The sequence below is a fragment of the Nerophis ophidion genome, linkage group LG09, assembly GCF_033978795.1.
Source record: "Nerophis ophidion isolate RoL-2023_Sa linkage group LG09, RoL_Noph_v1.0, whole genome shotgun sequence".
Classification (NCBI taxonomy): Eukaryota; Metazoa; Chordata; class Actinopteri; order Syngnathiformes; family Syngnathidae; genus Nerophis; species Nerophis ophidion.
The window spans coordinates 111854-127544 of NC_084619.1; the positions used below are offsets into that span (position 1 = coordinate 111854).

The 15691-nt window shown below is 40.5% G+C and overlaps 1 protein-coding gene across 6 annotated transcripts in view; it reads right to left on the reverse strand.

The window, feature by feature from the left end:
- LOC133558868 (fibroblast growth factor receptor 2-like) overlaps positions 1-15691 on the reverse strand; it is a 70050-nt gene that overhangs the window by 21967 nt on the left and 32392 nt on the right. For 3 of the 6 annotated variants that reach the window (XM_061909994.1, XM_061909999.1, XM_061909998.1), the window contains 7 exons: positions 14280-14470; positions 13088-13232; positions 11163-11363; positions 9520-9658; positions 4993-5114; positions 469-579; positions 137-327 (listed from right to left, as the gene is read on the reverse strand). In XM_061909994.1, the coding sequence (XP_061765978.1) occupies positions 137-327; positions 469-579; positions 4993-5114; positions 9520-9658; positions 11163-11363; positions 13088-13232; positions 14280-14470 (1100 nt within the window). Of the gene's footprint in view, positions 1-136; positions 328-468; positions 580-4992; positions 5115-9519; positions 9660-11162; positions 11364-13087; positions 13233-13887; positions 14027-14279; positions 14471-15691 lie in introns of all 6 variants that reach the window. The other 3 variants (XM_061909996.1, XM_061909995.1, XM_061909997.1) reach the window with 3 other exon arrangements.

Sequence of the window (15691 nt, forward strand, 5' to 3'; positions counted from 1 at the left end):
TGACGCACAAGCACAGCCTGTCACAAAATCTTTCCTAGATACAACACAATCACTTTGGCACAAAAATCTCTTTTAAGTCACCTAAACGAGACGGGGTGAATTGGTGTGTTCATGTAGAGTATGTGTACCCTCTTACCTTTTGGGATGCTAGGTACTCCATGCCCCGTGCCACTTGATAAGTGCATGAGACCAGATCTTTGAAAGTGAGCTGTTCATCAGAGACACGGCCAATGTCGTAGGAGTACTCCATCCCAGGAGGTCGGCGGGCTCGGAGGTACTCCCTAAGGTTACCTTTGGAAGCATACTCCACTATCACATACAACGGGCCTGCATGGGAGGAATAATTCTAATCACTGAAAATGGCACAAAGGAAAAAAGGACCTACAGTACTTTTAAATATTAAAAACAAACAAATACTGTACATAGCTTGATTTAAAATGGTATATGATTTAATTATGCCATCTTTACCATCTTGTGTGCAGGCCCCCAACAGATTGATAATGTTCTTATGTTTGCCAATCATCTTCATCATTTCCATCTCTGACACCAGGTCAGACAGGTCCTTTTCGGTGGCGTCATCTAAGGAGCAGAGGAATGATGGAAAGTTGCTTAGAAAAACAAACACGCCCACATCCTGCCTTCCTTCTAACCCTTGACTCACAGCTCATTGGCCACCAGTCAGACAGCACCTTGTTTTGTAGGGTGCTTCTGATTAAATGCAGCTGACAGACAATGTGGACTAAAGTTACAGCAGTGAGGGGAGCTCCTTGTGCGGACTTCAGAAGCACCCTTTCAGTGCCAAAGGGAGGAGAAATGAATGACTTAAAGATGCTCAATCTCGATTCATTATCTGTGGCAAAGGCTCCCTTTTCATAGGACAGAGAGGTAGAATGGCATTGTCTGCATTCTTCTGCACTGCTATAGCTTAACTAAAGACCATTTCTTTGGACAAGGTTGGTCTGCCGCACTACCTGATCTACAGCTACCTTCATTAATAACAGCAGTGTGACTCGCCTCTTTGTGTGGGTGCTGAATGAGCCCCAGCCAGCTGCTGCTCTGGGGTCAGCTATGTGACCGCCCCTAACCCTTACCTACACTAGCTGCCTTCTCCATAGGTGTCACTCAGCAAGCACCAATAATAAATAATGATGACCACAATAGGCTTCACCTTGCCCGGTTTTTAACTGTCACTGGAGAACATATCACGTGAAATGTGCTCAAGTTAACCGCATACATCATGTATTGATGTACAAACCCCGTAATCATATGAGTTGGGAAATTGTGTTAGATGTAAATATAAACGGAATACAATGATTTGCAAATCCTTTTCAACCCATATCCAGTTGAATATGCTCCAAAGACAACATACTTGATGTTCAAACTGATCAACATTTTTGTTTTTTGCAAATAATCATTAACTTTAGAATTTGATGACAGCAACACGTGACAAAGAAGTAGGGAAAGGTGGCAATAAATACTGATAAAGTTGAGGAATGCTCATCAAACACGTTCTATTAACACTGACACGATTGTATATACGACGGATACTGCCCTCCAAAATAGTTTCTCTCGTTTTGAGGAAATAACATTAGAGGAATTGTTACAACGTGTAAATGGAATAAAACAGACAACATGTTTACTTGACCCTCTTCCTGGGAAACTGATCAAGGAGCTTTTTGTATTATTAGGTCCATCAGTGCTAAATATTATAAACGTATCACTCTCCTCGGGCACTGTTCCCGTTGCATTCAAAAAAGCGGTTATTCATCCTCTTCTTAAAAGACCTAACCTCGATCCTGACCTCATGGTAAATTACCGACCGGTGTCTCACCTTCCCTTTATTTCAAAAATCCTTGAAAAAATTGTTGCGGAGCAGTTAAATGAACACTTAGCGTCTAACAATCTATGTGAAACCTTTCAATCCGGTTTCAGAGCAAATCACTCCACGGAGACAGCCCTCGCAAAAATGACTAATGATCTATTGGTAACGATGGATTCTGATGCGTCATCTATGTTGCTGCTCCTCGATCTTAGCGCTGCTTTCGATACCGTCGATCATAATATTTTATTAGAACGTATCAAAACACGAATTGGTATGTCAGACTTAGCCCTGTCTTGGTTTAACTCTTATCTTACTGATAGGATGCAGTGTGTCTCCCATAACAATGTGACCTCGGACTACGTTAAGGTAACGTGTGGAGTTCCCCAGGGTTCGGTCCTTGGCCCTGCACTCTTCAGCATCTACATGCTGCCGCTAGGTGACATCATACGCAAATACGGTATTAGCTTTCACTGTTATGCTGATGACACCCAACTCTACATGCCCCTAAAGCTGACCAACACGCCGGATTGTAGTCAGCTGGAGGCGTGTCTTAATGAAATTAAACAATGGATGTCCGCTAACTTTTTGCAACTCAACGCCAAAAAAACGGAAATGCTGATTATCGGTCCTGCTAGACACCGAACTCTATTTAATAATACAACTCTAACATTTGACAACCAAACAATTAAACAAGGCGACACGGTAAAGAATCTGGGTATTATCTTCGACCCAACTCTCTCCTTTGAGGCACACATTAAAAGCGTTACTAAAACGGCCTTCTTTCATCTCCGTAACATCGCTAAAATTCGCTCCATTCTGTCCACTAAAGACGCTGAGATCATTATCCATGCGTTTGTTACGTCTCGCCTCGACTACTGTAACGTATTATTTTCGGGTCTCCCCATGTCTAGCATTAATAGATTACAGTTGGTACAAAATGCGGCTGCTAGACTTTTGACAAGAACAAGAAAGTTTGATCACATTACGCCTGTACTGGCTCACCTGCACTGGCTTCCTGTGCACTTAAGATGTGACTTTAAGGTTTCACTACTTACGTATAAAATACTACACGGTCTAGCTCCATCTTATCTTGCCGATTGTATTGTACCATATGTCCCGGCAAGAAATCTGCGTTCAAAGGACTCCGGCTTATTAGTGATTCCCAAAGCCCAAAAAAAGTCTGCGGGCTATAGAGCATTTTCCGTTCGGGCTCCAGTACTCTGGAATGCCCTCCCGGTAACAGTTCGCGATGCCACCTCAGTAGAAGCATTTAAGTCTCACCTTAAAACTCATTTGTATACTCTAGCCTTTAAATAGACTCCCTTTTTAGACCAGTTGATCTGCCGTTTCTTTTCTTTTTCTTCTATGTCCCTCTGTGTATCGGCTGGGGACATCTCTGCGCTGCTGGTCCGCTACCCTTGGGATGGTTTCCTGCTGGCTCCGCTGTGAACGGGACTCTCGCTGCTGTGTTTGGACTGGACTCTCGCGACTGTGTTGTATCCATTGTGGATTGAACTTTCACAGTATCATGTTAGACCTGCTCGACATCCATTGCTTTCCTCCTCTCTAAGGTTCTCATAGTCATCATTGTCACCGACGTCCCACTGGGTCATTATTGTCACCAATGTCCCACTGGGTGTGAGTTTTCCTTGCCCTTATGTGGGCCTACCGAGGATGTCGTGGTGGTTTGTGCAGCCCTTTGAGACACTAGTGATTTAGGGCTATATAAGTAAACATTGATTGATTGATTGATTTTGGAACACCCCACAGGTGTGCAGGCTAATTGGGAACAAGTGGGTGCCATAATTGGGTATATAAACAGCTTCCCAAAAAATGCTCAGTATTTCACAGGAAAGGATGGGGCGAGGTACACCCCTCTGTCCACAACTGCATGAGCAAATAGTCAAACAGCTTAAGAACAACGTTTCTGAAAGTGCAATTGCAAGAAATTTAGGGATTTCAACATTTACGGTCCATAATATCATCAAAAGGTTCAGAAAATCTGGAAAAATCACTCCACGTAAGCAGCATGGCCGGAAACCAACATTGAATGACCATGACCTTCGATCCGTCAGACGGCACTGTATCAAAAACCGACATCAATCTCTAAAGAAGATCACCACATGGGCTCAGGAACACTTCAGAAAACCACTGTCACTAAATACAATTCGTCGCTACATCTGTAAGTGAAAGTTAAAGCTCTACTATGCAGAGCGAAAGCCATTTATCAACAACATCCAGAAACGCCACCGGCTTCTCTGGGCCCGAGATCATCTAAGATAGACTAAAGGCAAAGCGGAAAAGTGTTCTGTGGTCTGACGAGTCCACATTTAAAATTGTTTTTGGAAATATTTGACATCGTGTCGTCCGGACCAAAGGGGAAGCGAACCATCCAGACTGTTATCGACGCAAAGTTGAAAAGCCAGCATCTGTGATGGTATGGGGGTGCGTTAGTGCCCAAGGAATGGGTAACTTACACATCTGTGAAGGCACCAATAATGCTGAAAGGTACATACAGGTTTTGGAACATTTGCTGCCATCCAAGCGCCGTCTTTTTCATGGACGCCCCTGCTTATTTCAGCAAGACAATGCCAAGCCACATTTAGCACGTGTTAAAACAGCGTGGCTTCGTAAAAAAAGAGAGCGGGTACTTTCCTGGCCCGCCTGCAGTCCAGACCTGTCTCCCATCGAAAATGTGTGGCGCATTATGAAGCGTAAAATACGACAGCGAAGACCCCGGACTGTTGAACGACTGAAGCTCTACATAAAACAAGAATGGGAAAGAATTCCACTTTCAAAGCTTCAACAATTAGTTTCCTCAGTTCCCAAACGTTTATTGAGTGTTGGTAAAGGAAAAGGTGATGTAACACAGTGGTGAACATGGCCTTTCCCAACTACTTTGGCACGTGTTGCAGCCATGAAATTCTAAGTTAATTATTATCTGCAAAAAAAAATACATTTTATGAGTTTGAACATCAAATATCTTGTCTTTGTAGTGCATTCAATTGAATATGGGTTGAAAAATGTTTTTCAAATCATTGTATTCCGTTTATATTTACATCCAACACAATTTCCCAACTTATATGGAAACGGGGTTTGTACATCACATCCCAGTCGTCCCATTGTTGGACCAAATCAGACACTGTGATTGTGAAGCAGGATCTACTTACCTTTCAGCATCTTAACAGCGACAGTTAAAGCCTCCTTGGGTTTGTCTTTATCGATGCCAAGAGCTTCTGCCATTACTACTTGGCCGAAGCAGCCCTCACCGAGGGGTTTGCCTAGGGTCAACCTGCAGTCACCACACAAAAAACCCCCAGAGGACTGATTAGGAGCTGAAGTACAATTGAAAACAGTCCACAACTGCTGTGGTACAAGTGGATACATATTATCCAACACATTGTGCACTCTGTTTCAATCAGAATGTGAGTGTGTGTGTGTGCTGTATTGGCACGTTGACTGTAGCCAGAGAAGCTGGTAGGAAAGCAAGCATGGCACCGATAAACATCTGATAAAGCAGGGTGAAGACACTTGCTTCTAAGCTGTTTACCTTGCTTTGGCAAGTGCTAAAGTATACAATTACTTGTGCAACTGGCTTTATATCAGCACAGACACATTCATCTTTGATGAGAGATTGCTGATAAGCAGGTTTGTGAAGAATTTCACATTTCTATTCAATACATTTGACGAATTTGAATTATTTTGAATGTACACCACAGGACAGATTGATGAATTTGAATTACAGGATGTCAAATTAATTAATTACAGTTCAGAAAAATTCCATATTAACAAATAACAGGAAGACTTTGTCACATTTAACTAAAATATGGGCTTGAATAATACAAATAATTCAATCGATCGCAACCGAACTGTGTGGTTTGTCATGAAGACATTTTGTCTATCATCCAAGTAGGCTTCAACAGTTAATGATCATAAACTTAGGTTGGACTTACCAGGCGAAACGGCTTCTAAAACAAACCAAACAGTCCAGTTGCGATTGATTGAATGCCCTGAGAATACAATGACCTTGATGAATGAGAACATCCATTTTATGCAAGTACTTTCCCACCAATTTCGAAAATTTTAATATATTTAAATAAATTATCTCTTTTTTAGAATGTGTGTCAAACTCAAGGACCAGGAGGCAGATCTGGTACACCAAATAATTTTATGTGCCCCAAGAAAGCCTATAAATAATGTATGTTAATAAAGCAAGTCATCTTTTCTACTAAATGTTGTCATTTAAATTTTGACAGAAAATGTGCATGTAGTGCATTATTGCATAACTTAATATCTGATCATGGAACAGATATTACACTACATTATACTATTATAAATGCCAAACATTTTGTGTTAGCATAACTATGAATACTTAAATATCTGCTAATCATAGTAACTCATGATTTCAAAGCAAGGTATCAATCCAATTGTACATACCAAAATAATGATCAAATGCATAGGCTATTGTGTAAGGTGATTTTATTTTTGTATTCATTAGGGGTGCGATTTTTACAAAAACTCACATTTCAGAAGCGATTCTCATTCAACACAAATCTCAATTCAAATTGATTCTGGCAACATATTTGGTCTAAAAAATGTAAAACCTTTTCAAAACAGGTTACAAAAGCTCCCATTTTTGCTGATGTATGACATACAGTATAAGTGTAGCGAGTATGCACAAAGATGGCCAAAAAATATTTTGTTAAAAATGTGTTCCTAAAAAACTATGAGTAGATTTAGAATTGTAATAAATAAAAATAGGTTATTCGTATAAATACATTTTTAGGACCCCTAATATTCATACACATTACAAGCAGCCCTCTGAGGGCAGCCATAACAGCATTTTAGAATATTTTTTCATTCTTGAAGGAACCATATGTAATAATTTCATGTCAAGTCATCAATAAACGGCCCTGTTATGTCAAAAGGCATTAATAAAGCATGTTCTTTTCGAATACCTCTATAACTGATAGCAGTAGTTCAGCCGGGATATGCTCATTTCAAACTTAGATTTACAAGCTCCGAAATCTTCATTTCGATGTCCTGCCTTCTTCTATCGTTTGACCAATTAGAAAGTCCGTGAGGGTGTCACATCCAGGTTGCCACTTAAGCACCGCCCTCTTCGTCTGGCTACTGCCATTGGAAAAGTCATTAAACATATCAGACGTTAATAAATCTAAAAGGTGTCGTTGCGATTCTCAACTTATTCATGACAAAGCCAGGAACAAAATAAGGATTTGTATCGAGGGTGCCTTTGAAAGATGGAGACGATTGAAGGCAGAGAAGATTTTTTTATCTGATGCCAAACTTGATCATTTCCTCCTTCATAGGTAAGTAAGGCCTTTATGTTTTCTTATTACTTGCAATAAATGGAAATGGCCATTTCGTATGTAAACTATATTGTCCAATACAGTCTATGATGTAAGACTATATTGTACGAATGCTTAGTGTGATGGTGCTAAGTTCGTACTGTAATGCTTAGCATGCTTAGCAATGACACATCGGCATACAGGTTAACGTGGAAAATACTGTATATGCGTATTAGCCTGTATGTCAATGTGTATTCAAACTGACAGGGCAAAATATATTTTCGACAAATAAAACCTATGTGGCTATGGGTAGTGCCTATTTTGTTTTCAATATGCTGATACGCTGAGGAAATGGGTTCCAACATTAGCACGGCTTTCATCGTAGCAATGTGAATCACATGATAAAATAATTCCTCATTTGTGTAGCCTATAGGCATACCTTGGTAAAATGTCCCCTCTTTAGTTTTGGGTGTACATTAGGCTGCTAAGCATGCTCTACTTATTTTCACCAATATAATCATTGCCAGCAATGGTTGTAGTCTGTTTAAGTCTGTATTTTCTAATAGTACTGACAATAACCATGTGATTACTATTTATTGTAATAATGTACGCAGGCATGAAAATACCCCAATGTCTGTGTAAAATGGGTTGGTCAGACAATTGTTATTGACAAAACGCTTGTCTATTCAGCTATTATGGTCCCAGCACCTAAACCCTTAGTAAGAGGCAGTGGAAGTTTGAAGTTCCTTGGAGTAGCCCAGTCGATCGAGCTGGATTCGACTGCGTATCTGGTATCATTTTGACTGTGTTTGTAGTACCATTTCTGGCCACCTTCTTACATATGGACCCTTTAGTTGTTAAAGAAAAACTTTTGCTGTAGTTAAATGTGCATATGAGGTTTACAACAACAATATGTCTATGAAATATATAAATCCATGTGGAATATGGTTTACTGCAAAGCATGATTCAGAAATAACTTGTGAGACATTCTCAATACATTTCAACTTAGAATTCTGCACAAGCCAGCTGCCAAGTCCTGTCATACTTTTGGGGCTCATTTGAGTACCAGATGGAGATGTCATTATTTTTGTGTGTTTAGTGTGCCATAATGTAAATGTAAACATTATTATAGTTAAGCAAAAATTGAGGGTTTACAGGCTTTCAGTTCAGAGTCAAGATGTAATTGGAAAAATAATATGATATTAACGCCCAACATGTCTGATAGTAAATAGGCAAAGTAGATAAATGTCAAGAAACTGTCGAATACATTCCATCCAACGTTCCCTCTAAGGTACGCGCCTGTGCAATTGCACACTGCTCACGCGTCTTCTGCGCACGGCAAATTTAGGCCGCGCACAAAATCGAATAAAAAGATAAGCGCATAACAGTGTGCACGTCTGCCGTCGCTCACATGTGCGCTACTGAATGCTCAAGGAGTTTCGGCGTTTGCTCACACATATGAAAAACTGGAGGGAAAATCGATTCCATCCACATTATAAAGCATCTATATGGACACTTATTACCCCTATATGTTAAGCTAAATGTGTCAACACAATCAGTCCTGCAAGTTATCTTTCTTGTTTGATTGAATGTAATGTTCCAAACATGTCTGGTAGTTGACTTCTGCAAGATAAACAGTCAACAGTCTACCATTCACAATCACTGCATATTCTAGAACTCATTACTAGTTTTGTTTGTTTTTGTTTAATTCCTCCTTTATTTGACAAGTTTCGCTACCTCCCATAAGTTATAGCATCCTGGCTATGTAAACTCTCAATGCGCGCCGGGAGAGGGCCGGGACCTGAGGTCGGCGCCCTGCCACAGTAACACAATCCCCTATCTGTCCACACACACTCGCCACACTCAATGGCAACCATTCTGTCCGTCCAGCCGCACATAATTGATGTTATTTTTCCTCCGCACAAGCCACAAACGTTTGCATTCCTCGGCACTCTGCAATTCCGACATGATCCCTCAGGCACTGGGTGACAAGCGCAGTATAAAGACCCAAAGAGAAATACACCAAGATGAATTCAGTCTAAAAATACATCTCAATTAAATTCATAAAATGCTAAGAGACCTTCTTGTTTGGTTTCAAGGGACTCCAAGTGAGTTTTTCATTACTAAAAACGTGATTGCTTTATTGAACACAAGCTTTAAATGGACCACCATTAATTAAGTCGATCGCTTCTTGATGAAACGCAACTTGTAGGTAAATGTTGATCCTTCAGGAAGGTGTTTGTGTAACAATAGTGAGGACAGAGTGCTGCAGAGTTGAAGCCAATACTCAAAAACAACACTTAAAGTTCCATTAAAAGCGTTAGTGCAATATCACTTTTAAATGCTGTTGTAAGAATATGTGTCAAAGATAAAAATACATATGGTCACCTGTCTCTCGAGAACTCCCATCGTGGATCCTCAGGAAGGTCATACTCAGGAATCGGGTCATCGTGTGCTGAACTCCTCCGTGTGGTGATACGTACAAGAGGTGTGTTGGAGTTCATAGAAGCGCTGGAGTCAGCTGACACCTATAGGTAAAAAAAGATTGGCTGATCACCACTATCTAGGTTCAACGGTCAGAAAGCCTAAGACATGAGAAGAGGAGTCACTTAAATCTGCGTCTGTAAGACTTATGTTGACATTACCATCAATATTGGCAATTTGGCACACTGATATGCTTGATTTCTAAAATGTCTGTTTTATCTTAACAGATATGAATCAATTTTGATTACATTGAGCACAAGGAATGTGTGATGGATAAGCAGCCTTGCATTTGTCTTTTTTTCCACCCTCACCTTACCTCCACACTGGACTCAGTCTGCATGCAGGGTGCAATCCAACACTTTTTTGATTTCACTTGAGGGGAAAGCATGACTTAAACACACACACTTTATGAAAATCTAGTGTCATTTTATGTAGAAGAGTTGACTTTGAAGTGGTGTTTCTAGCTTAGAATATTTTAGGTTTCACCAGTCATGCATCTTTTTTGAAATGATTAAAATGTTGAATATTTCATAATGTATGATTTATAATAGGTTACTCTACATCAGGGGTCGGGAACATTTTTGGCTAGGAGAGCCATACAAGCCAAATATTTGAAAAGGTATTTCCATGAGAGCCATATAATATATTTTTTAAGACTGAATACAACTAAATGCGTGCATTTTTAAGTAAGACCAACATTTTTAGAGTATAATAAGTCTGTTATTATTTTTAATAACATTGTTATTCTGAAGCTATCCATCCATCCATCCATTTTCTGCCGCTTATTCCCTTTGGGGGCGCTGGTGCCTATCTCAGCTACAATCGGGCGGAAGGCGGGCCACACCATGGACAAGTCGCCACCTCATCGCAGGGCCAACACAGATAGACAGACAACATTCACACACTAGGGCCAATTTAGTGTTGCCAATCAACCTATCCCCAGGTGCATGTCTTTGGAAGTGGGAGGAAGCCGGAGTACCCGGAGGAAACCCACGCATTCACAGAGAGGACATGCAAACTCCACACAGAAAGATCCCGAGCCCGGGATTGAACCCACGACTACTCAGGACCTTCATATTGTGAGGCAGACGCACTAACCCCTTTTCCACCGTGAAGCCCTGAAGCTAACTAGCAATAAATAAAATACTTCTTACCATTAATGCGACTTCTTGTACAGGTGCTGTAGAAAGCGGATGGGTGGATTAAAATGCATGAGAATGTTTTATATTTTGAACGTTATTTTTGACACTGTGATTACCAGCGGAATTATTCATTACTTACCGTGTTGAGCAATGTCAGCTAAGATTTATCTGAGAGCCAGGTGCAGTCATCAAAAGAGCCACATCTGGCTCTAGAGCCATAGGTTCCCTACCCCTGCTCTACATCCTCCTGAGAACCAGCTAGCTCTGCAATTTGTTTTTGGTCTATTTTATCAGAGAAAAAAAACAGCCTCAGGGGGATATGCTTTAATGCTATAGTATTTTTATTAAATGTGACTGATGTGCTCCTCTAGAGGTGTTAATGCAATCAAACTCTTTATCTACTTTCTGTTACCTGGCGGCGCAGAGGGATCTGTTTGCTCAGTTTGTGAACTGCAGGTTGGCCGCCAAAGTCTGGTTTCTTGGCCGTGTTCCTCATGCGGCACACCACCACGATGCCCACCATGCAGGCGATGAGGAAGACGCCTGCACAGTAAATAGCAATCTCCACATAGTCGGGTGGAAGGGGCTCTGCGTTTTTCTCTGCAGCTAAGGCAAATAAAGGAAAGACAGTGAGATGGATTACTTAATTGGAGGAAGAGATATATGATGGATGTTCTCCATTCAAATAAACACACATGGGTACAAGATAGACAGAGACAGATGCCACAGTGGTGATTCATGTGTAAATTAACCTTAAACTAAACTGTCACTCTTCTCCAGGTACCAGCACGCCAACTGTATCATGTGAGAGATGAGCTAATGTAAGCACACCAAGAAAAGGACAATACCTGCCTCACTTAATTTCATGCATGAGAGATTGCAAGCTCATGGATGAAAAAACAAAGAAAACTAGCTTATTTTGTGGGCATTAGTGCTCTAAATATGGGATGCGCCATAATGTATGAATCCTCAAAATCACAAGCATGCTGTTTTTTAGTGTGCGTCTAATCAAGAAGTCTAGTGGCCATGCAGATGGGGTGAGGCTACATGTGGGAGCCTTATGAGCCAAAAGAAAAAAAATAAGGCGTAGGCTTGTGGTGGATATAAAGCCTGTTGAGGGGTAATAAATATTACATATTACTCCCTGAGTGAGTGTCTTATCGAAGCAGTATTTGGATTAAAGGTAAAATTAGGAAATAACTGACAACCGTCACCCTTCTCTACAGACCTGCAATAAAATATTTATTAGAAACACTTAAAACTAATGAAAAGAAGAAGTGGAATGTGTCCTTGTTTTTTTACTTATCTATTTTAATACAAATTACACACTTTCATGAATTAAAAATCTATTCTCGTAAAATCAGAACTTTATTCTTATTAAATATTGTACTATTTTTACTTAATGTGATTTTAATGTCATATGAGCAACAATCTAGCATTAAGAGGGATCAACAGTAGTTGTGTATTGATTGCTGTGGAGTTCACTCAGTCAACTACTGTCAGTGAATTTGAAGCCATGACAGGACAGGAATCCAACCTTCCATCTTGATGTGAAGCAAAAACACTCCGTATTTTAGTCTGGGGTAAGCTGCTAAAACCTACTCAAAAATTGTCTACATTTGATCCTCTGGTATGCATAATTGCAGGCTTGTTGTCGAGCAATGAGCTAAAATAGTATGACAAGAAGTTGATAAATGAACACAAACAAACAGACATTAGCATGCATGTGTTTTTGTTTAGAAACTGAAAATTGCTGGCTCTTGATAATTGAGAAAGCAAAACCAACTTCATGCGCAGGTTGAGCTTTAACTTTCCTCCTTTATTTCTATTTGAAATAAAGTTTCAAAAACCGACAATTATCATAGCCAGGAGAAGAGTGAAGAAAATGTGCTGCACTCAATTCCAGAGCATAAAAGAAACTCATGCATTGAGATATTTTACATGTTAAATTGGAAAAAAATTGTACTCCTCAAGGAACAGGAGAGAGATGTGACAGAGGGGAACGTGGAAGACAAACCCTTCCCTCCCTTTGGAGTCTGTAGACACTCAAGCTGCTCTGGGAGCTCCACTTCCGTCCCTGAGTTATAATAATTTGTCTGCAAACGAGCCTCTTATCTATGTTGAGGTTTCAACAGCTCTCCAAACCAGACAATATTAAAGAATATATGCCCCTTGATGCTCTTGCATGACATTATCTTGGATTTTGACCATGCAAGTTCATTAGAGTAATTGACAATTGGAGCCGTGTGCCTTGTGCTCCAGAGGGAGGAAATGTTTGACTATGCTGATGGAAGAAAAAGAACAATAGGAGAGTAAAATAGTGTATATACCTGGAAGCACCGTCAACCAAGCAGTGTGATAGGAGATCCCAATAGAATTACCCGCCAAGCACGTATACTCCCCAGCAGCTTCAAATGTTACATTGGGCAAGTAGAGAACTTCTATCTCCTTATCTGTGGTGTTTACACCCGCGGTCTGGGGAGAGGAAGAAGAAGGAGGAGGTGGAAAAGAAGAAAGAGAGGGTAAAAGATAAGAGATGGGGAGGGATGGTGGAAAGCAAGGTCACAGAGAAAGATGGGGGAGAACAGAGAGAGAAAAGAATACAAATGAGACCCAAAACACCAAGAAAGAAATACGGGTGGCGTCCATCGTTGAATCCCTTCTATCGGGTGGGCGTTATGGGATGGCGAAGTGGGGTGTAACAAAAGACATGGAAAGCCCAATGTGTCACCAAAACAAGGGAATATAAAACCAACAAAAAAACTTCCCATAGCCATAACAAGAGACTAATGCTACAGCAGTCTAATGCGTACATTAGACCAAGCACATGCACACACAAACATACAGAAAACTAGTACATCAACTATATATTGACACAGCCTACAGGTGAGGAAGACAGAAACAAAATAAGTGTTGTGATGAATTTAGTGTTAAGGTAAATAGCTCCGCCTCCAAAACTGAACCAGCCTCAGCAACTGAAACACAAATGTCTAATTAGGGGAGAGACGGTTGTGAGGACCCAGGAAAGACACCACCAACAGGACCGCCACAGCACAGCAGGTCAAGGATGAAGCCCAGGAAACCACACCAGGAGAGGAGGGGTGGGGGGTGGGTCACGTCTTTGGGTTACCTGGTATGACCGTCAGCCAGCCTGACTGACTGGCTTCGCCTATATAATTGGAGACTTTACAGATATACTCCCCAGCATCATCGTCCGTCACGTTGGAGAGGGTGAGCACCTCCACGTCAGAGCTGTTAATGCCTGAACGCTGAAATCCAGATTATTACAGAAACGGGTCAAAACCTGAAGCATACAGACAAGTAATATGACGACAACAGCTACAGGAATGTATTAACAGGACAAGGTAGAAGACACCAGGAACCACTACAGAAAAGACCTGTTAATATAAAGGTGAGGAAAGAGTATCATCATCATCATCATCATCATCAGTTTGCTGCTGTCACTAGGGAAATAATGGAAAGAAAGGGTGGAGGACTTAGAATAAAATCAAAGGAATGTACCTTGAGCACTTTGACATAAGGGTTCCCATCGGGACCATTGCGACTCCCATTTTGGGAGATGTGTTTCAGCCACTGGATATGAGGTTGGGCATCACTGTACACTTTACAGACAAAACGGGCGTCCTCTCCAACATAGACAGTTGTGTTGGCAGGCAGGCCAGCTTGAAGAATGGGCCGGTGAGGCGACCGCTCTGTGGAGACAGAAGGGTCTGTTGAGTTGAGGTGCATTTTTTTAGATGTGATTTGCCTAAAAAGAAAAGTGAAAAATCTTTGCAATACTATAATTGGTTGCAGTAATTAGATACCTCTACTTGTGTAGAGTGGAACTAACTATCACCATATCAGTTTATCCATCCAAAACACATCTTTCTGCACCATGCAATGGGTGACCGACCTAAGTGTTAAGATGAACTTAATTTTTTCTAACTTATAAATGGTGTTACAAAGATGGATCCTTGTGTTAAACAATGCCAAAGCACAAATCAAAAGGTTCATGCATTTTGGCGTGAGCTTGCACACAGTTTTGGACACCTCTGTTACCTGGGTTTTGCAGTCTGCCTACATTTTGACATTACAGTGAGGTGGACATTCTTATTTGAAGTTTACGTCAAGCTCTCAATCTATCTCTTCCCTCTCTACTTCAGGCAATTAGGAAACAAATTAAAAAATAGAATAAAAGTATTATATTTGTCTAATCGTGGAATGCGCACAATAACAGCTGCTAAACAGGTCTAAATTGACTGGAGAGTCTGCAAGTCTACCTAATGTTGTGACCGGGTTAATCTATACATTATTATGTACATTTTTGACCGTGTCTAGACAAAACTAGTGGTGACAACTTTAAGATATATATTTAAACGGTTTTCATTTTCTAAAGATACAATATGACACCTTTGTAAAGGATGGGCATGGTTTCATTTGCAGTCTAAAAACGCCTCCAGAAACAAACATCTTGCATACAGACTCAAAAAAACGGGTTATAAATGTGACAGTTGAGTTAAATTTACGCTAAATTTACACCAAAGCAAATCCAAAAGATACTATCTAGACCACAAGAAAGTGTTTTAAATGTAGTCTAAAGTTAGAACTGCCTCTTTTTTAGCAACAGACCACTACAGTGCCTTACTATGTGATTGTTGTTTATCAATGTTGGCCTTTGGCTATATGTCTTCCATTATGACTTGGTCTTTGGCTATATGTCCTCCATTATGACTCCTCCTTTGTAGAACTAAATTGAGTGTTACACTCTGTTGGAGTGGTGTACTGACACTATTTAAATTGCTGACGCAGTTATACCATTCCACCTATATGCATTAAATGTCTGTACACCATATGGATGTCCATTGTTTTTACATGTTTATAGGGTTTCCAAGAATTCTTAACGTTGCAAAGATTTTCCAGCAAACTCAGAC